This window comes from Cnephaeus nilssonii (genome assembly GCF_951640355.1).
Source record: "Cnephaeus nilssonii genome assembly, chromosome: 7".
NCBI lineage: Eukaryota > Metazoa > Chordata > Mammalia > Chiroptera > Vespertilionidae > Cnephaeus > Cnephaeus nilssonii.
In genome coordinates, this window is record NC_137078.1 from 2,321,905 (window position 1) to 2,343,216 (window position 21,312).

Genomic DNA, 21,312 nt, shown 5'->3' on the forward strand with positions numbered 1-21,312 from the left:
TCAGGCTGGCAGGACAGTGGTTCGGGGTGATCAGGCTGGAAGGCAGAAGCGCTTAGGGGCAATCAGGCAGGCAAGCGAGCAGTTGGGAGCCAGCAGTCCTGGATTGTGAGAGGGATGTCCGATTGCCCATTTAGGCCTCATCCCCTGCCATGTGGGATGGGACCTAAACGGGCAGTCGGATGTCCCTCAAGGGGTTCCAGATTGGAGAGGGTGCAGGCTGGGCTGAGGGACACCCCTCTCCCCCAGTGCATGAATTTCGTGCACCGGGCCTCTAGTTTATAATAATAAAAGGGTAATATGCTAATTAGATCAGATGTCCTTTCTTCTGTACAAAGCTGCAGCGGGTGGGGGCCAAGGTAGTGGCAGTAAGGGCCCCCTGCTGTGGTGACAGTGGGCAGGGGCCGTGACAGAGGCATGGCCGGCAGGGGTCAGGGCCATGGCCCTTGCACGAATTTTATGCATTGGGCCTCTAGTCCTATATAATAAAAGGCTAATATGCAAATTGACCGAATGGCAGAACGACCGGTTGCTATTACGTGCACTGACCACCAGGGGGAAGATTCTCAATGCAGGAGCTGCCCCCTGGCATTCAGTGCACTCCCACAGGGGGAGCACCACTCAGCTAGAAGCCTGCCTCATGACTGGAGAGCGCAGCGGTGGTGTCAGGAGCCTCTCCCACCTCCGTGGCAGCGCTAAGGATGTCCAACTCCCGGCTTAGGTCCGCTCCGCCTGGGGAGCGGGTCTAAGCTGGGAGTCGGACGTCCCCCGAGGGCTCCTGGACTTGCAAGAGGGCGCAGGCCAGGTCGAGGGACCCCACTGGTGAACGAATCCATGCACTGGGCCTCTAGTTCTTTCATAAGAAGCAGCATTTCAGTGGTCATTTATAAGAGTGATATTAGCAAAGCAATGAGAATTCTTATGATCCTTCTTCTTTTATGTCTTGAGACCTTGAAGGAACCTCTAAGAGGTCTCTCAATGGTGGAAAGTTAGGAGATATATCTGGCTGGGATCTGCTCATTGAAATTGTACTCATAAAAATAAAAGGTCATTAGAGGGGCAGTTTTAATGGAAATTTGTTTGAAAGCTTTTGTACAAAACACCAAGATGCCTGGCTGGTGTAGCTCAGTTGGTTGAGCATTGTCCCATGCACTAGGAGGTCACAGGTTCCATTCCCTGTCTGGGCACATGCTCCGGTGCTGGCTTGATCCCCAGTAGGGGGCATGCAGGAGGCAACTGATCAATGTTTCTATCTCTCTCTCTCTGAAATTAATAAAAACATATTTAAAAACAAAATAAAACATTAAGATGCCAGATTAAGAAATAGGTCACTTTTATAGCTTAGACTTCTTGACATTTGCTTCATAGGGCCTGGGAATAATAAAGAATTTCCTAAAACCATATTTTTGTTTTTGGTGCCCTAAATTTCTATATTCTCCTTTAACATATTTTTTTCAATTGGGGTATTAATATGCAATCACTAAAATTAGATTAAATTATGACTGTCTTTGGGAGATTTTATTTTTCGAACTTAGGTCAACTACAGTTTAAAGTTGCCATCAAAATAATTTTCAGAAAAAAATTTGGCTGTGGCTAAGTAGAATCTGGCTTGAATACTAATATTAGTAGTTTTCTTGCTAAGTTTATTATAAAGCTTGGTAAAGTCATTTAGAGAATTATATTTAAGACTAGAGGCCCGGTGCACGAAATTCGTGCATGGAGGGGGGTTGTCCCTCAGCCCAGCCTGTACCCTCTACAATCTGGGACCCCTCAAGGGATGTCTGACTGCCTGTTTAGGCCCGATCCCACCCACCGGGATCGGGCCTAAACGGGCAGTCGGACATCCCTCTCACAATCCAGGACTGCTGGCTCCCAACTGCTTGTCTACCTGCCTTCCTGATTGCCCCTAACCGCTTCTGCCTGCCAGCCTGATCACCCCCTAACCACTCCGCTGCCAGCCTGTTTGCCCCCAACTTCCCTCCTCTGCCGGCCTGGTCACCCCTAACTGCCCTCGCCTGCAGGGTTGATCACCTCCAACTGCCCTCCCTTGCAGGCTTGGTCCCTCTCAACTGCCCTCCCTTGCAGGCCGGGTGCCTCCCAACTGCCCTCCCCTGCTGGCCATCTTTAGTGGCCATCTTGTGTCCACATGGGGGCAGGATCTTTGACCACATGGGGGCAGCTGTATTGTGTGTTGCAGTGATGATCAATCTGCATAGTACTCTTTTATGAGATAGGATAGAGGCCTGGTACAGGGGTGGGGGCCAGCTGGTTTGCCCTGAAGGGCATCCCGGATCAGGTGGGGGTTCCCTTGGGGTGTGGGGTGGCCTGAGCGAGGGGCCTGTGGTGGTTTGCAGGCTGGCCACACCCCCTGGCAACCCAAGCGAAGGCCCTGGTATCTGGAATTTATTTTCCTTCTACAATTGAAACTTTGTAGCCTGGAGCGGAGCCAAGCCTGGGGCTCCCTCCGAGGCCAGCAGCCATTTGTGTTGGGGTTATAATTGAAACTTTGTTGCCTTAAGCGGGTGGGACCGGCCAGGGTGTGCGGAAAGCTTTGCTTCCCCTGTTGCCGGCGGCAACCCTGGCCTGCTCTCTCAAGCTCCATTCTGCCACCATTTGTTTGAATTTCTATAATTGAAACTTTGTAGCTTGAGTGGAGGCATAGGCCTGGCAAGGGCAGGCGGAAAGCTTGGCTTCCTCTGTTACCTAGGAAACCTTGCTCTCTGTGGCTGTAGCCATCTTGGTTTGGGTTAATTTGCATACTCGCTCTGATTGGATGATGGGCGTGGCTTGTGGGTGTGTTGGAGGTATGGTCAATTTGCATATTTGTCTATTATTAGATAGGATTATTCAAAATAGTGATGGTTAATTGAGAGATTATTGGATCTTCCGTTTTTTTTTAGATACTTAAAATATGGTGAAATACATAATGTTTGCTGGGGACCTTGAGTATAGGGCATTTATTATATTTCTCGTTTCCTAACCTTAATTGGAGATTGACAAGTAACCCCCTCCCCTCAAAAGCTACACACATGTAGTAAGGTAAGAGCTATTTGAACATATTTAAATGTTAATGCTGAGCAGCAAATAGGATCATATTGAAGTTAGGGAGGAGAATTGATCATTGATATAGCCTGAGGATGATAGCCATATTCCTAATGGGTGATTAGACCTAAAGGAAGTAAAATATTTTCCTTTGTAATAGGGGAAGATTAAATCATGGATATAACTTCGCTAAGTTTACAGATGTGATTATGGGAAGCAATGGTTTATTTTCTCCATGAAATATGAGGTATAGAAAATGACACTGTTGGTGCAAGTGGCTGTGGAGCTGGTATAGATATAATTGGGAGAGAGGATTTGACATAGCCACTGGGGAAAACAGGAGAGAGCTAATATGCAAAGCTCAAAAGGATTTCTGGGCTGTAGAAAGATGCACCGATGTTGAAAATTAAGAATATACATTAGTACTGACCTCATAAACAATTGAGTGTTTTTCTGCTATTGGTCCAGTGGCCTGGATATCATTACAGTGAAGGCAAACATTTAGATTGACTCAAGGTTTGGAGGTTGGCAAATGAGTACAGCTGATAGAGACAGTGTGGCAGTGGAATGGTAGAGGATGTTATCAAGGGAGTGCTTGAAGTAAAGGACCGTGAAAACCAAGCTGGTTGGGGAAAGAGATAATGAAAGGAAGGTATTATAGATAAGGAGAGTTTAGTTGGGTCAAGGGATAAAAGATCTCAGTGAGATGGAAAATCTGTATTAGAATAACTGGGTGAAAGAACTGGAAATTTGGGAAACTGTAGCCATAGAGTAAAGCGTTTAAGTACTTTATTTTGGTAGTGATGATGTTTCTTTGTAATGGCCAGGGTGTCCTGATAAAGTAGAGGAGAAAGTCATTGAGAAGTTTCAAGTCTGATTAGATGTCCATCCAGACATTGAAGCCTCTCAGGATGATAAGACTTGGGGAAGAAAGAAAACACTGAGCATTGTACTAAAGTTACTAATGAGCTTGATAATCAATGAATTTGGTAGATGCCATTAATGAGGAATAGAGAAGAGAATAGTATTCCTGAGTGACTTGAAGCTCAAAAGAAAAGATCTTTCTTACAGAAGATAAGAAGGGCAATCAAAGGATCTGAAAGGAAGAGGAGGCCGACTGGAATCCTTGGACGTACTTGACGTGTATTAAGAATGACCTCGCACCCCACCATTACAAAGAATGTAGAAAAGCCCTGGCCAGGTCGCTCAGCTGGTTAAAGCCAATATTGCAGGCTCGATTCTGGTCAGGGCACCTACAAGAATCAGCCAATGAATGCATAAATAAGTGGAACAGCAAATCAATGTTTCTCTCTCCCTCTCTCTTTCTCCCTGTCTCTCTTCCTTTCTCAAAATCAGTAAGTAAATTTAAAAAGAAAGATATAGGAAAAGTAGTATCTTTAATTAGATTTCAGTAAAGGCAAAGCACTAGTGGGATAGTCAGTGGAAGAGTTGATAGTTCCTTCAACATTTTTTATTAAAGATCTTCTTTTTGTTTGTTTTATTGTTTTTATTTTTTAATTTATTTATTGATTAAGGTATCACATATTTGTCCTCGTCCCCCCATTCCCATCCCACACCCCTCCCCACGCATGCCCCCACCCCCTGTTGTCCCTGACCACTGGTTAGGCTCATATGCATTCACACAAGTCCTTTGGTTGATCTCTCCCCCTTACCCCCACCCTCCCCTACCTTCCCTCTGAGTTTTGACAATCTGATGGATGCTTCCCTGTCTCTGGGTCTGTTTTTGTTCATCAGTTTATGTTGTTCATCATTTCCCCTAGATGAGTGAGATCATGTGATACTAGAAATATACTTATAAGAACTGAAAATGAGACAAGTAATAATGGTTATGCTGAGAGGCAAATGAATCAGTCTGTAGTGAGTTTCTTTCTGGGCCAACATCATTAAAGATCTTAACAGATTGTTATATAATTATATTTTTTTCAATATACAAATTTTCAAAATTACAGATACAAGAGTTCTCAGAAGTCAACAGATTGGTCTGGAGTAAAGAAGCCAATTTACTTAAGTAAATTAGGTAATAACTTTGCAGAATGGTCAGCAACTTGGGCAGGTTATCTTATAACAAAGGTAAGAGAATTCTGTTAAGAATTTGTTCCCTGAACAGAAATTCTAAAGGAAATGAGAACATCTATCTGAATACATTGCACACACAGGAGGCATTGAAATATTTGTATTGTCAGTGATAGAAATTTTTGTAGAAAATATTTACTAATAAAGAGTAACAATTTCTCTATTGCTACCAGTTTCTGAGTAAGGAGATCATTGTTTTATCAAATTACTATGGTCTTATGTGTTTGTAAACGTTATTACTTTATGTTTGTTCATTTTAAGTTGTAAAATACTGTTTAAAAGGAAGTTAATACTTTATCAGAGTTTATTACTTAATAAAAAGATTCTTTATGTAATAAAAGATATGTTTCCCTTTATTTGTTATTTTTAAAAGAAGATACACAATCTGAACTTGCCCCAAAATAAAAATAAAGATTTTAAAAAGTTGAAATTTCATGGAAAAATAGAGGTATAGTTCTGATATGAAATTTTTACATGCCCACAGGCAAAAAGGCATTCTGTTTTCCAAGAAAATATTTAAGGCATATTTAAAATCCACAACTTTTTTTTTTTTCTTTTATGTTTTATTGATTTTTTACAGAGAGGAAGAGAGAGGGATAGAGAGAAACATCGATGAGAGAGAAACATCGATCAGCTGCCTCCTGCACACCCCCTACTGGGGATGTGCCCGCAACCAAGGCACATGCCCTTGACCGGAATCGAACCCGGGACCCTTCAGTCCGCAGACCGACGCTCTATCCACTGAGCCAAACCGGTTTCGGCTAAAATCCACAACTTTTAAAAAATTCATATTTCTCTTAGTGTTTAAATATTATTATAATAATTTATATTGGTAATTTAAAGAAAATTTCTGTCATTTTTTATAAACATACTGAAAATATATGTGAAATGTAGAACATAATTACTTCTAACAATGGAATTTTTTAGATTTTTTTTTAAGTGAAGCATTTATATTTGAAGAAGGAAAGCTATAAAATTTTTAAGAGAATAGTACTATAGGTAAATCAAAGGTTAGGTCATATTAATAAAATTTGACTCTAACCCCAAGTAATTTAATTTTCTATTAAAAATTTTTTCTCCTATAGTTAATCACTGTTTATTACTTATTGAAATGTTAACCATATGTTTAATGTGCTGGCCCAGAGCATTCTTTTTCGTTATTTTACTCATCTATGTGCTCAGGGAATTAATGCTCTAAACATAATGTTAGCTAAGTAAAATATACTGTAATCAAGGAAGTTAATCTGTAACAAAACATGGTATACATTATGAACTATAAGGGGTGAGGACCATTTATACTGAGGTAGTTGGCAGCCCAGGTATCTGTATTGCCTAAGGAGATCTCAGTAGTTCAGGCACTTGGGGGTGTTTAGACTAAAAAGAGAGGCAGGGATCTGAAAGCTGCCTTGGTTGAGTGCATATTCCTCTCTTTCTATAAGAGAGTACCTACTCTGCAATAATAAATAATCTCAAATGTTTTTCTTTGACATTAAAATTACTCACTTTCCTTCAACCATTGAGTTTACAGGTTCGGCATGATCTTGCCAGTAAAATTTTCACCTGCTGTAGCATTATGATGAAGCATGATTTCAAGGTTACCATCTATCTTCTTCCACATATTTTAGTGTATGTGTTGTTGGGTTGTAATCAAGAAGATCAGCAGGAGGTGAGAGAGATTATTTTACTTGGGTCTCTGTCCAAACATTTGTCCAATATATTAGAAAGGATACTTATAAAAAAAAAAAAAAAAGAAAAGAAAGGATACTTATTAGTAGGAAATGTAAATCAATACTATGATGTCTAAAGGCATACAGTATCCTCTTTAACCTATTATTTATAAAAAAATTATATAATTCTTAGTGCAGAAACTTAGAAAGTATATAAAATATATACCCAAATATTCACAGAACTTTTGAGAAGGATACATAAGAAACTATTAATAGTGGTTTTTCTGGGGAAATGGTACTGTGAATTAGGGTAGGGGAAGGAGGATATTTTATTACGATTTTTATATTTTATAAATTCAATTTTTTGTAAATTCAAATGTGTGTGTGTGTGTGTGTGTGTGTATGTACATACATATAGCACTTTAAAATGTTTATTTTTAATAGCAGAAGTAGCATATTACTATGTCCTTGATGTAAAAATTAAAATTATACAAATAAATCAAAGTGTAGTCTTTGATTACTATCCTAATCCTAAATCTTCAGAGGTCATTACTGCTAATTAATTTGATGTATATTTTTTCAGGCTTTTTTTTTAATGCAATTGATTCTGTTTTGTTTTTTTATGGTAGTATCATATTGTAGGTATTGTTCTGCAACTTGCTTTCTTTAATTAATTAAGAGAGACAGTGTGCTACCTTTCATTAGTGCTATATAGTATATTTCCATTTTATAGTTGTACCATGTTTATTTAAATATTGCCATCTACCTAATAAGAGTAACATGCTAATTGACCGTACCTTTGTGACACCCACTAACCAATCAGGAGTGAGTATGCATAATTAACCCAACAAAGATGGTGGGTTAATTTGCATACACAGGCGCTGGGGGCAGGGCGGGATGCTTGTGTTGTTGCCATGGCGATGACGCAGGCGTTCCGCACCACCCCAGCCGCTCCTGGACTCTGGGCAGCATGGGAAGGCGGAAAGGCGGCTCCGGGCTGGAGCAGAAAGATGGCTCTGGGCCAGAGCGGAAAGGCAGTTCCAGCCAGAGCGGAGGTGCTGCCGGCAGCCAGGGGAAGGAAAGCCCATTCTTGCATGAATCTTTGTGCATTGGGCCTCTAGTAATAATAATGATTATTTCCAATGTTTTGCTTTTACAAACAATGCTATGGTGAGCATCATGGCAATTCTTAATTGTGGAAATGTTTGTGTATGTGTGTTTAGGGTGGATTCTAAAAAGTAGGACTGTTGGATTATATAGTATATTTAATATTTTAATATTTTACTTGGAGACTGTAAATGTTCATACAGATTTATAATCCTACCAGCACTTCACAAGTCTATCCATTTCCCATACACTTGTCAGTATTTGATATTTTCAAACATTTAAATTTTAGGCAACATCGTGGGTAAAAAAAAGGACGTTTTATGTTTTAATTTGTGTTTTTATTATTCCCAGTAGTTATGTTTGTTGGCCATTATGATTACTTTTCTATAAATTATCTAGTCATAGCCCATTACTTATTTGGGATATGTGGGTGTCCTTTTTAATTAATTGGTAGGAGTTCTGTATATATTCTGGGTACCAATTTGCATATCTTTCAAAAATCTTACCCAGTTAGTGTTTTCTTTTTAACCGTTGTTTATACCTTTTACATGGAAAAATTTAAAATATAATGCCAACTTCATCAATCTCATAATTTTTTAATTTTAAGCCTTTTATATGACTTCTCTTAATAAAATGTCATAAACATATTTCCTACATTTTAAAAAATCCTTTTAATTTTTTTTTTAGCCCTTTAATTACTCTGAAATTGATTTTGTGGATAGTGTGAGATATTGTTTTAAGTTTTCTGCTACTAGTTAGTAAATAGTTTCATTATAATTTATTGTATAATCTAGAACAGCGACTTTCAACCTTTTTTTTCTCATGGCATACATAAACTAATTATTCAAATTCTGTGGCACACCAAAAAATATATATTGTGCCAATCTGACAAAGAAAATAGGTAGATTTTGATTCATTCACACAAGATGGATATTATGTTGGCTGTTGTAACTTTTTTTTGTTTGACAATCTAAGGGAAAAGAGTTCAGTGCCCCTGACTAAATAGTGAGGTATTCTGTGTTTTAAAAATTCTTGGCAGTACAGCAGTGTGCCATTGCACACTGGTTAAAAACCACTGATCTAAAAGAATTTTAAAATATTTTTATGTTTACATTTATTACTCTTTTACAGTAGGTTTTCTTTTTATTGGCTTTAACTATAAATGAGAAAACTAATTTATTATTAATCTATGGTGGGTTTTTTTTTAGTTGCCTTAGAATGCTTAGTCATATATATTAGACTAGAGGGCTGGTGCATGAAATTCGTGTGTGCGGGGGAGGGGTCTCTCTCAGCCCAGCCTGCACTCTCCAGTCTGGGACCCCTTGGGGGATGTCCGACTGCCGGTTTAGGCCCTATCCTTGGGATTGGGCCTAAACTGGCAGTCGGACATCCCTCTCACAATCCTGGACCACTGGCTCCTAATTGCTCACCTGCCTGGTCGCCACTAACTGCCCCCCCCCTTGCCGACCTGATCACCCCTCACTGCCTCTGCATGCCGGCCTGATCACCCCTAACTGCCCCCCCTGCCATCCTGGTCTCCCCTAACTTCCCACCCTCTGCCAGCCAGGTCGCCTCCAGCTGCCCCCCTCCCTGCCAGCCTGGTTGCTCCTAACTGCCCCCTCCCCTGCTGGCCTGGTCACCCCTTACTGCACCCCCACCCCCGCACCTGCCTGGTCACCCCCAACTGCCCCGATCTGCTGGCCTGGTCGCCCCTAACTGCCTCCCCCTGCTGGTCTGATTGCCCCCAACTGCCCTCCCACTGGCCTAGTCACCCCTCACTGCCCCCCATGTCAGCCTAATTGCCCCCAACTGCCCCCCCTGCCAGCCTGGTCGCCCCCAACTGCACCTCCCACCAGCCTGGTCTCCCCTAACTGTCCGTCCCCCCCCACCGGCCTGGTTGCCTCTTACTGCCCCCCCTGCCAGCCTGGTCGCCTCCAACTGTCCCCCTCTGCTGGCCTGGTTGCCCCTCATGGCTCCCCCACCAGCCTTGTCATCCCACGCAGCCTGCTGTTCAGTTCTTTGGTCGTCCCTCACTAACCCCCCTGCTGGCCTAGTCTCCCCACGCAGCCTGCTGTTCAGTCGTTTGGTCGTCCCTCACTATTCCCCCTGCCAGCCTGGTGGTAGGCAGTCATCTTGTGAGGGCATGAGTGTTAATTTGCATATTACCTCTTTATTATATAGGATACTAGTAAAATTATTATGTAGACATATTATTAATTATAAAATTATTTCTTCTCAGGTTTATGCAGAAATTATGGCAGTTCTAAAGCATGATGATCAACATACTATAAATACCCAATACAGTGCATCTGACCTGTGTCAACTTAGTACACAGACTGTATTCTCTATGATTGACCATCTCACACAATGGTCAAGGCACAAATTTCAGGCACTGAATGCTGAGAAATTTCCACCAAGCAAAGCAAACAGAGATAAGGTAGACTCAATGGGTGAGTCATAACTTCTGTTTATTTTTTAATCTTAATTATTAACAAATTAGCTCCTTTCTGTATCAGTTCTATAATTTAAGCATTAGCTTTTAAAAGACATATATTTTTGCCTACTTTTTTTTGTGTGTGGCCTTTTAACTGAGAAAATGTAGTGAATTTATAATTAGAAACCTCTCTTTAAGTTCTCAGTCTCATTTCATTGGGCAAGACACTTACCTAATTTTTCTTTTTATAAAATAGTATTAATATTATCTCTTTTAGTAGATTGAGGATTAAATAAGATGATGAATATATAAATTGTAAAGTGTGAAATGAATGCTTAGTTAATATTGTTACTAACCCACCCCTCATTGTTAACTCATTTACTGCATGCCACCTCAGTGTATTTACATGTATATACATATATATCTGCATATACATGCATATACATATATATGTAGTGAAGTGTTCTTTGTCCTTTTACACTTGTGAAATACAGTAAATCCTCGATTCTGTGGATGTCAATTTTAGTATATGTACTGCCGAAGAGAGTACTGTGGACCTCGATTAATGGGCAGAATTTCCAGTCTATATGTCATAAGTGAAAATTAACACCCTATTAATTTTTAAATGCTTTTAACCAAGATTTGCTTATAATTACATTAACAGGTTATTTTTTTGTTTTGTTATTAATTCACTGTCATTTTTAACAAATTACAAATAGGCCATATGTTGAAAAAAACACTGAGTAATTTAGCTGACATAAGTAAATATTACATATCTACAACTGTAGTCTACATATTTAAATCCAAGAGTCACCCCTGTAAATGTTCAGAGAATGATCAGCACATGATCACGCTGCATTGCATGCAGTAATTGGTTCTGTTGTCACCAGGCCTGACTTTTGTGCTGCAGTTTTAACTCCAGCAGGCTGATGTTCCCAGTGCACTAAGGCACACACCAGCCGTATGCATTTGTTTATTCAAGGCGACTGGTAAATGCGCACGTCTACTAGATCTATTCAGTATAAATTTAAAATTACGGTAATACATGTAGAAAACGTTTTGTGAAATTAAACTTTTTATACATACTTAATTACACAAACGTGTCTACATAAGTAAAAACAGGTAAACTAATTTGTCAATTTTTTAACATATACATTCGGAAAACCTATATTATTATATAATGGACTTTCAGCTTTAACGGACACACTTTCTCGCCCAAATTAGTCCTTTACATCAAGGTTTTACTATACTTTTTGCAATCTTTTTCACAATTAAGTTTTGAATTTCAAAAGAGATTTTAATTTCATGGACTTTTTCTTCAGTTCATTCATTTTATCCTTTTTGTTTTCCTGTCTCTGGCACTGTTTGGTATCCAGCAATTCTCCAGATGTGCTTTAATACATGTTACTACACTACACCCTGCTGTACTTACTACTGTTCTCGTTTTTTTCCTGTGATATTACAATTCCCACTAAGGTGACTAAAAGGAGAATTTTACTAGAGCTAGAAATGACACCTTCCTCTCTGTTATGAGCAGTTGGTGAGAAGAATTATGTTATTAACCTTTTTTTTCATTCTTATTGCAAGTAGATAAAATATGTAATCTGTCTGCTTCTGTATATCTCAGGCATTTTAATGGATAGTATATGTTTTCCCCCCAGGCTTTGAGGCTAATTGAAAAACCAACTAACAACTCTTAAAGTGGTCTTCACTTACACAGTTCTCAGTTTCTGAGCATTTCTCTCTTGTTCCTATACCTATGGAAGCGCATACCTTCCTGTTAAGCACAATAGTTTATTTTTGTAAAATTTTTTGAACTGGCAATAATTATCTATTTGGGAGAATATTTTTTCCTCTGGAATATGGCTAATATATTTTATATTAGTTTAATGCTTAAATGTTTGTACATGTAAAAATGGGGCTATTAAACCAAGTATGAACTCTGTTAAAACCATTTCTACTAACATTTGAATGAAAATTATAGATTTTAACGACAGTATTTGTAATACTTCTAAAATATATCTTTAGCATTTCTTATAATTTGAAATTATATACAAATATTGATGGAAGTAAGGGTCTTATTTTAAATATAATTTCTCTTAAATTTACTATCTTGATTTTTTAAATTTTGGAAGAATTCATTTCTGTTTCCTGTTTTCTACATACTATTATGATTCATTATTAAAAATAATATGCCTTAGCTAGTCTGGCTCAGTGGATAGTGCGTCAGCCTGTGGACTGAAGGGTCCCAGTTTCCATTCCAGTCAAGGGCACATGCCTGAGTTGTGGGCTCAATCCCCAGTAGGGGGCGTGCAGGAGGCAGCCAGTCAATGATCCTCTCATCATTGATGTTTCTATCTCTCTCTCTTCCTCTCCCTTCCTTTCTGAAATCAAAATAAAAATATTTTTAAAATAAAAAAAATAATAATATGTTATAAATAAGAATTCATAAAATAGGGGTGCAGGCAGAGGGGGTCAATGGGGGTAAAAGGTGACATATACTTTCAACAATAGAGAATTATTTTAAAAAATAAAAATAAATAAAAGAGAGGTTTAAAAAAAGAATTCACAAAATGGACTGCCCTCATTTAGAAGCTTCCAACTTAAGTCTTTTCTTAGACTGCTGAAAAAAATGTACCCCTTTAAAATATCTGTGGTTTTACTTCAAAGGCACTTGTACTTTCAGTTTCCATTATAACAGTTGATAATGTATATATGGCAGGCAACACAGAAAAAACATGCCAGATTGTTAATAAAGAAATCTGAACTTTAAAATTAAAAAGGTTACTTTAGTATTTCTGCTTTTTTCTACAAATAGCTATACTCTATCAGTGTTTTTAGAGGTATCAATAATAAATAACTCATCTTTATATATTTTGTATCATATTTATATCTTTTCTACATTTAATATAGTTTTATAATTAACCCTCACCACAACACAGTAAGGAAGGCAGGATAGATAATAACACTTCTCTTTTATTTATGAGGAAACGAAAGCTCAAATAAGTTAAATGACTATCCAAGGTAAAGTAAATAATAATGGTGAAGTTGAAGCAAGAATTCTCTGAACAATCATCTTGTTGATAGTTGCATTCTAAATATGACACCCTAATACATTTTGGTAATTTTGTTAGTGAAATATATTGAATTTAAAATAAGAAAATTGAAATTAAAATTAACACTTTTAAAATTTTATTTTCTAAGTCTTTAATTATTTAATTATCTTTTTATAATCTAGTATCTACTGTGGATCATGAAGACTATCAGAGTGTAACTCGTTTTCTTGACCTTATACCTCAGGATACTCTCGCAGTAGCTTCTTTTCGCTCTAAAGCATACACAAGAGCTGTAATGCACTTTGAATCATTTATTACAGAAAAGAAGCAAGATATTCAAGAGCATCTTGGATTTTTACAGGTTTGAAATTCATATAGTGAGTTTAATAATGTTTATTGGTAGTCTTTTTTATGAGGAAACGAAATATTATTCATTTTATGGAGTGTTTTAGATGCTGTGCTAGGAACTAGATATTTGTAAGTACTTTAGAAACTTGCAGATTAGTGGAGAGAGATAAACACCAACTTGGTAATATCTAAGTACGGTGACATAGATATGCCCCGAGGAAAGACATTTAACTCATCTTCTTTGTAGGGTGTGGTGAAAGATGGGAGTGGCTGAGAAAGGGGTTAGTAAGGGCTTCTTGAAGATGATATCTAAGGGGTCTTAAAGAATGAATGAATGATAGGTAAAAGGAGGAGGCAAGACATTCCAGGCAGTGGCATCCCTATGGATTTGAGAAAGAGTGCCCATATGGAATGGCAGAGGAAAGATAAATCACAGACAACTTCTAAGTTGCCCAAGATTTTTAGAGGATTTGAACCAGGGAAGTGCTTTAGTCAGAATGGCATTTTAGCTAAATGCCTATGGCAGTCATGGAGGAAGGACTTAAAAGGGTTATAATTTAAGGCAAGCAGGCCATTGTTATTGTGAGAAACATGGGCTTGAATTTGAGGGTGGGTGGGTAGGGGGATATACTCATTGTAACAGGCATCAGCCATGGCAATGCTGGTGAAAAGTGGTTTAGGTGATAATGTTATGACTATTTGGGGAAGAAAAGAAACTAAGGGCAGGTGGGGCTAATGCAATGGGACTTAAATAAGAGGTCAAAATTGGTGGGCTTTTTGCAGGAGAAAAACAAAGTGTGGTGCGAGAACTGGAAAATTAGTAGCTTGTAGTCTGGATAAATATTAGCCCTCTCCTGTCATTGTTTTCTTCCTTATCTAGTTTGAGTCTTTTGTTCATGGTTAAAATCATTCCCTTTACAAGGACATTTAACTCCCTTGTCTTTCTCCCTTCTGTATTGTACTCACTTTGTAAAACTTCACCTCTGAATAAATTCACCCAATCTGCCTTCCCAGTATCTGCATGTAAGCAGCTGAACATTGCTGTAGAAAAATATCACAATCACAGAATTGGTTTTTAACTGCTTTTAAGTTTATAATAAGCTTGACTGCCTTCAATTCTTCTAAATGTTTCTCTAGTAAACCCACTTTCTCCCTCTTCAAGATAACCTTTTCTTCATTTCTTCAGTCTCATTTACTCTCAGCTGATGTACCTGCTTCATTGTTCATTAGGAAAATAGAAACCACATGTCTGTCAAATCTGAAAGCACACTGGCTGTTGCACCATATTCTTTTCCTTCTCTTCTGTTGTTCCTAAGGAAGGATTCCCTGTCAAAATTTAATCCTCTTACTTATAGTTTCAATTTTTAACGATTTCACTCCTTCAACTATTTCTGCTTTCTCTAGTATTAATTTATTTTTCAGCCAGAGTAAATAAGTATATAGACATGCTCTGGTATCTCCCATTTAAATTTGTTATAATTCCCTTGATTTTAGCTACTCCTTCAGATGCAATTTTCCTTCACAGTCAGTTTTTAAAAGAATCGTCTATCTTCCCTGTATTCACTTCTTATTTCTCATTCAGTCTTTACCCAGTCCAACAAGTCTTCTTTCTACTGACACTATTCTTACTAAGAAATTCAGTGAGCTTATGTTACCAAATCCAGTCAGTGTTTTCAAAACCTCATTTGCTTAACCTCACAACATTATTTGACCACTCCTTTCTTAAATAAGACATTTGCTTTTTTCCCACAACTCCTGGGATACCACATTCTCTAGGTTTCTTCAACTTACTTTGGTTTCTTTTCTCAGTTTCATTTTTTATTTCTTCCTTATTTATAAACTATAGGCCCGGTGCACGAAATTCATGCATTCGGTGGGAGGGGGAGTCCCTCAGCCTGGCCTGCGCCCTCTCGCAGTCCGGGACCCCTCGCTCCTTACCGGTTGGCTTGCTGCACCTTAGTGCTGCCGTGGAGGCGGGAGAGGCTCCTCCCACCGCCGCTGTGCTCTCCACCCATGAGCCTGGCTTCTGGCTGAGCAGCGCTCTCCCTGGTGTTCAGTGCGTATCATAGTGACCAGTCATTCTGGTCATTCTACAGTAAGTGTTGCTTAGGCTTTTATTTTATAGACTAGAAGCCTGGTGCACGAAACGTGTGCATGGGGGGAGGGGTGTCCCTCAGCCCGGCCTGCACCCTCTCCAATCTGAGACCCCTGTAGGATCGGGCCTAAACCAGCAGTTAGACATCCCTGTCACAACCTGGGACTGCTGGCTCCTAACCGTTTGCCTGCCTGCCTGTGTGATTGCCCCTAACTGCTTCTATCTGCCAGCCTGATCACCCCTAATCGCCTCTGCCTGCCAGCCTGATCGCCCATAACTTCCCCCCCTGCCGGCCTGGTTGCCCCTCACTGCCCCCCCCTGTCGGCCTGGTCGCCCCATGCAGCCTGCTTTTTGGTCATTTGGTCGCCCCTCACTATCCCCCCCCACCCTCACTGCCAACCTGGTCTTCCCATGCGCCTGCTGTTCAGTCATTTGGTTGCCCCTCACTGCCACCCCTGCCGGCGTGGTCGCCCCATGCAGCCTGCTGTTCGGTTGTTGCATGAGGGCGTCCCAATCAATTTGCATATTACCCTTTTATTAGTATAGATCAGTGATGGGCAACCTTTTGAGCTTGGTGTGTCAAACTTCACCAAAAAACTGAGCATAACTTGGGTAGTGTGTCACTTTGAGGAAAAAACATTATTTCGCAAATGTTTCATCCTCGGCATGCGGCCGCCTCAGCGGCCGCGTGTCATCAGAAATGGCTACGCGTGTCAGTGCTGACACGCGTGTCATAGGTTCGCCATCACTGGTATAGATAATACTCTTCTTCCCTTTCCCTCTTTTCTTCACTCTCTCTACTCATTTCTTAAATCATGCCATTCTTTCCCCTGCTGTCTTTGTGCTAATTGCTCCTAGAGTTTTATCTTTAACCTGAATATTCCCTTGGAACTCAGATTTGATGTCTTGGGTTTCTTGAAGGCATCTAAATACCAACATTTTAAAGTACTTGTTTAGTTTTTTTTGTTTTCAAATGCAGCAAAAGACATAAATTATACTCAACCAAATTTATTTGAAATTGGGTTTAAAGAGAGTTCAGAACCTTGAGGTTCTTTATAGCTCTTGTTAGCAATAACAGTTACTAATGTTGGTGTGTATTTAAGTGGAATGGAATGAGTGTTGTGGTAATAGAAAGGCTGGGGAATAAAATTGTAATATTGCTGCTTTGAGAAAAAAATTCTCTTATGTCCTTTTCATGTAAACTGGTGGTTTGATAGTTTTATTTTCAGTTGTGTTTTTCCTCTCATTTGATTGGTTGAACAAAGAAACTATATGCTGCTATGCATGAGCCAGATGGAGTAGCTGGAGTCAGTGCAATCCGAAAGGCAGAACCGTCTCTAAAAGAACAGATCCTTGAACATGAGAGCATCGGCTTACTGAGGGATGCTACTGCTTGTTACGACAGGGCCATTCAGCTAGAACCAGACCAGGTAAGATGATGCATGAAAGGCAACACAATGAAAATAACCCTGTACAAGGAACTCTGGAAAACTTAGTTCACTACTGTCTCTACCAGTGTCCCAGTGTGTTAGGAAACTATTTCATTATCTCTGAGCTTGAGTTTTCTGATTGATAAAAGTAGAGACTTGCATTAGATCTCAAAGATCCCTTCCAATGCCAAATTTCTATGACCTTATATATCCCCCAAATAAATGAGATTATTGCAAAGTATATTTATATTAAACTGTATATTAAATTACTCTAAAATTTATGTAATTTTAGCTTGCTATTAAAAGTATAAGACATGCACCAATTTTTAATAATAATAGTGACCTCTAGTCTAAGGAACTTCTTCAGATTTCACATGTTCCCTGGCAACATCTGAAACTCTGAAGTGGTTTCTTAGAAGCAATGAGCTACAGTTACCCATGGGGATATGGGGAGAGGGGTTGAGACTTGTTGATTTATAATTTTGGCTTAAATTCTTTCTAATCTTAGAGTATTGCTTTTTGTCATATTTGACATGTTCACTTTCTCAGAAGCTCAATGTACAGGGTTTTTATTTTTCACAATCCATTGTTTTCAGCTTTAAAGAATATTACATAATCCTATTTAACTTTCTTGTTACTAAAGCCCAAAATCTACATTAATAATATGGTGACCTTGAATTTTCATTTTCTGTGACAATATGACAAATAATCTTTAAATAAAATAGTAAAGAGTACTTGTTACTTTTATATTTGATCTGAACCAAAAATTAGACCAAATCTGGAAAAAAATAATAAATTTAATTTGAGGTTTTAAGGTTGTCTGCATTTTAAAAAAATTCAGATGTTATATGACATTGATAGAAAGCTCTGCCATATACCAAGCAAGTTGACTGCTAAAGATGCATAAGCTTAATGAGGTAAATAGTATTTTTTAAAATAAATATTAAACTGTTTTTTGTTCCCAAGATATATCTGAAGTCACAATTGTTATTTTAAATATTTTTAAATTTTTAGATCATTCATTATCATGGTGTAGTGAAGTCCATGTTAGGTCTTGGTCAGCTATCTACTGTAATCACTCAGGTGAATGGAGTGCATGCTAACAGGTAATATATTTTTAAAATTAATGAATTGGGTTGACATAATAATTACTAAAGTAATAAAATGTTTTTGTTTTCATGCATTGGAGATAAGCACCAAATAATACTTTTTTCCCTACTTTCTTATAAATTGATCTAGCACTTAACATTTTATCTTCTGTCTAAAGAGTCCTCCTTGAATTAGATCTGCATTAAAACAGAAACCTTCCAGAATTCACTTACTCCTGGTGAGGCTCATATAGGCACTTCCAAAGGGTGTCTGAGCTCTCCTGCATTATCAGTGTTCGTTATTGTCTGTGCTGGGTGGAATACCACTCTGCACTGTGTGGGTTGATTTCCCCAAAGGATTGATGAAAAGGAAAGCAACCTTCCTTTCCTAAAGAAACCAAATAATACCAAACAGAAAATAACATTGATGTGTGGCAAAGTGAAGGTCACATGGTTCTAGTTTGGAGTTTCTAGCTCTTGAAGCTGCCATGCTCTGAGACCTGAAAGCCTTGTTCTTTAAATTGTTTACCAAGCTCAACTGACTTTTCTGGGCAGTGAGATCTGACCAAAAGGAATAGGATATTAGTTAACCAAAAAGCACACAGGCCACTGTTTTTACTAAGTACAGTTTCTATACATTTCAAACTGTGCTTTATAAAGACAACTATTCTGAAGTGTCTAAGATCAGAGAAGCTTACTGTTGGTCACATGGATTCCAGTAGTAGAATTTATGAAATGACTAGAGGTCCAGTGCACAAAATTTGTGCACGGGGGAGGGTGTGTGTGTGTCCCTCAGCCCGGCCTGCACTCTCTCCAATCTTGGACCCCTCAAAGGATGTCCTACTGCCAGTTTACAGAGATCTGGCCTAAACCGGCAGTCGGACATCCCTCTCGCAATCCGGGACTGCAGGCTCCTAACCACTCACCTGCCTGCCTGCCTGATTGCCCCTAACCACTCTGCCTGTTGGCCTCCTCACCTCCACTTGCCCCCCGCTGCCAGCCTGCTCACCCCCAAATGCCCCCCCACCAGCCTGATCACCCCAACTGCCCCCGTGCCAGTGTGCTCGCCCCCAACTGCCTCCCCTGCCAGCCTGCTCGCCCCCAACTGCCCCCCTGCTGGCTTACTCACTCCAAACTGCCCCTCCCCCCCTGTCCTGATCACCCCCAACTGACCCCCACTGATGGCCTGCTCGCCCCCAGCTGGCCCCCCTGCTGGTCTGCTCACTCTCAACTGCCCCCCCCTTCGCCGGTCTGATCACCCCCAACGGCCCCGCCTCCCACCAGCCTGATGATGGAAACTTTGCAAGAGCAGGAAAAGAATAGGTTTTAAGTTTTAGATGTGTTTCTCTAGATTAGTTGAGAGACCTTATGAATAAAGGGGTTGCAGAAATTTATAAGTTTATCATGGTTCAAACCATGGTATCAAGTTTCCTTATGATGAACACTGGACAGTTAGATTCCTCATCTTTTCTTGGGATTTGATCTGTGAAATGGCACCTCTCAGTATTCAATGAATGATGCTGTATCACATTGGAGCAAATGGTCATTGAGGATATGTGTTTTCAGGGGGGGGGGGTACTTGCAATTTAAACAAATATACTTGACTTACACAATTATTCTTTTAAATGTACTTATTTATGAGGATAAGTTCTCACAGCCTGATCCTCATTGTAATTTGGTACATTTTTGGTATAATGCTTGGTACACACACTCTCCAGATAGTAAATCATACTAATTCTCCTCAGATTTTTATTCTAACATTTTGTTTGTCTGGCATCTAGTGATAAACTTGTAAAGTTATTAAAAATTATAGTTTTGAAAATTAAATTTTTATTATATTTCTTTTGGCCTTTTTTTAAAAAATATATTTTATTGATTTTTTACAGAGAGGAAGGGAGAGGGATAGAGAGCTAGAAACATCGATGAGAGAGAAACATCGACCAGCTGCCTCCTGCACACCCCCTAATGGGGATGTGCCCTGTGCCCACAACCAATGTACATGCCCTTGACCGGAATCGAACCTGGGACCTTTCAGTCCGCAGACCGACGCTCTATCCACTGAGCCAAACCGGTTTCGCCAAGGCCTCCTTGTTTTTGATTGTTTATGGTGGTATTCATATTTAGAAATGAGAGAATATTCAGTATTTATGCTGTTATTTTTTACTAGAGACCTGGTGCATGAAATTTGTGCATGGGGGGGCGGCGTCCCTCAGCCCAGCCTGCGCCCTCGGGGGATGTCCGATTGCCATTAGGCCTTCGGGGATTGGGCCTAAACCAGCAGTCAGACATCCTTCTTGCAATCCAGGATGCTGCATGCACCAGTGACCATACTTTTTATACAGGTGAAAGGCATTTTGCTATTGTATGGGCAGCTACATTTTTTTGCCCTGATTATAAAAAGTAGTACATAACATGATCCTTCTGAGGCAGTAGTACCATTTTCCCCATCTGATGGGTGGAAAAACTGAAGCAGACAGAAGTTAAGTAATTGGCTTTGTCACACAGTTATAAGTGTCAGAATCAGGGCTGACCACAAAATGTGCAAGCCAGAGTCCATGTATGTCATCGCTGCATCATCCTGTTTCTTTAGTATTAGCGTAGCCTTGCCAGGTTTTAATTTTATATCTAAGAGACTCTTCCCCATATATAGGGCTGGGTCCCTAGGCCTGACTGGTGATCAGGGCTGATCTGTGGGGTGATCAAGGGGCCCCCGCTGGCACTCGCCTTGGCTGGTGGCCTGGTGATGCCCGCTGGCTGGCCCCGCCCCCTGATCGCTGCTGCCAGTCGCCTCCCTCTTGGGATGCAGATGCTCAATGCAGGAGCTGCCCCATGGTGGTCAGTGTGTGTCATAGCGACTGGTCGTTCTGCCATTTGGTCAATTTGCATATTAGAGTTTTATTATATAGGATTTTTAAAAAATGAAATAAAATTAATTTTTTAAATTTCTTTATTGA

General features: G+C 39.7%; 1 protein-coding gene across 2 annotated transcripts in view; it reads left to right on the plus strand.

Annotated features, from left to right (window-relative positions):
- ATR (ATR checkpoint kinase) overlaps positions 1 to 21,312 on the plus strand; it is a 161,447-nt gene that overhangs the window by 93,710 nt on the left and 46,425 nt on the right. Inside the window, exons 25-30 of one of the 2 annotated variants that reach the window (XM_079777343.1) lie at positions 5,010 to 5,130; positions 6,662 to 6,799; positions 10,147 to 10,357; positions 13,580 to 13,758; positions 17,106 to 17,270; positions 18,285 to 18,376. In XM_079777343.1, coding sequence (XP_079633469.1) covers positions 5,010 to 5,130; positions 6,662 to 6,799; positions 10,147 to 10,357; positions 13,580 to 13,758; positions 17,106 to 17,270; positions 18,285 to 18,376 — 906 coding nt within the window. The remainder of the gene's footprint in view (positions 1 to 5,009; positions 5,131 to 6,661; positions 6,800 to 10,146; positions 10,358 to 13,579; positions 13,759 to 17,105; positions 17,271 to 18,284; positions 18,377 to 21,312) is intronic. The other variant, XM_079777344.1, reaches the window with a different exon arrangement.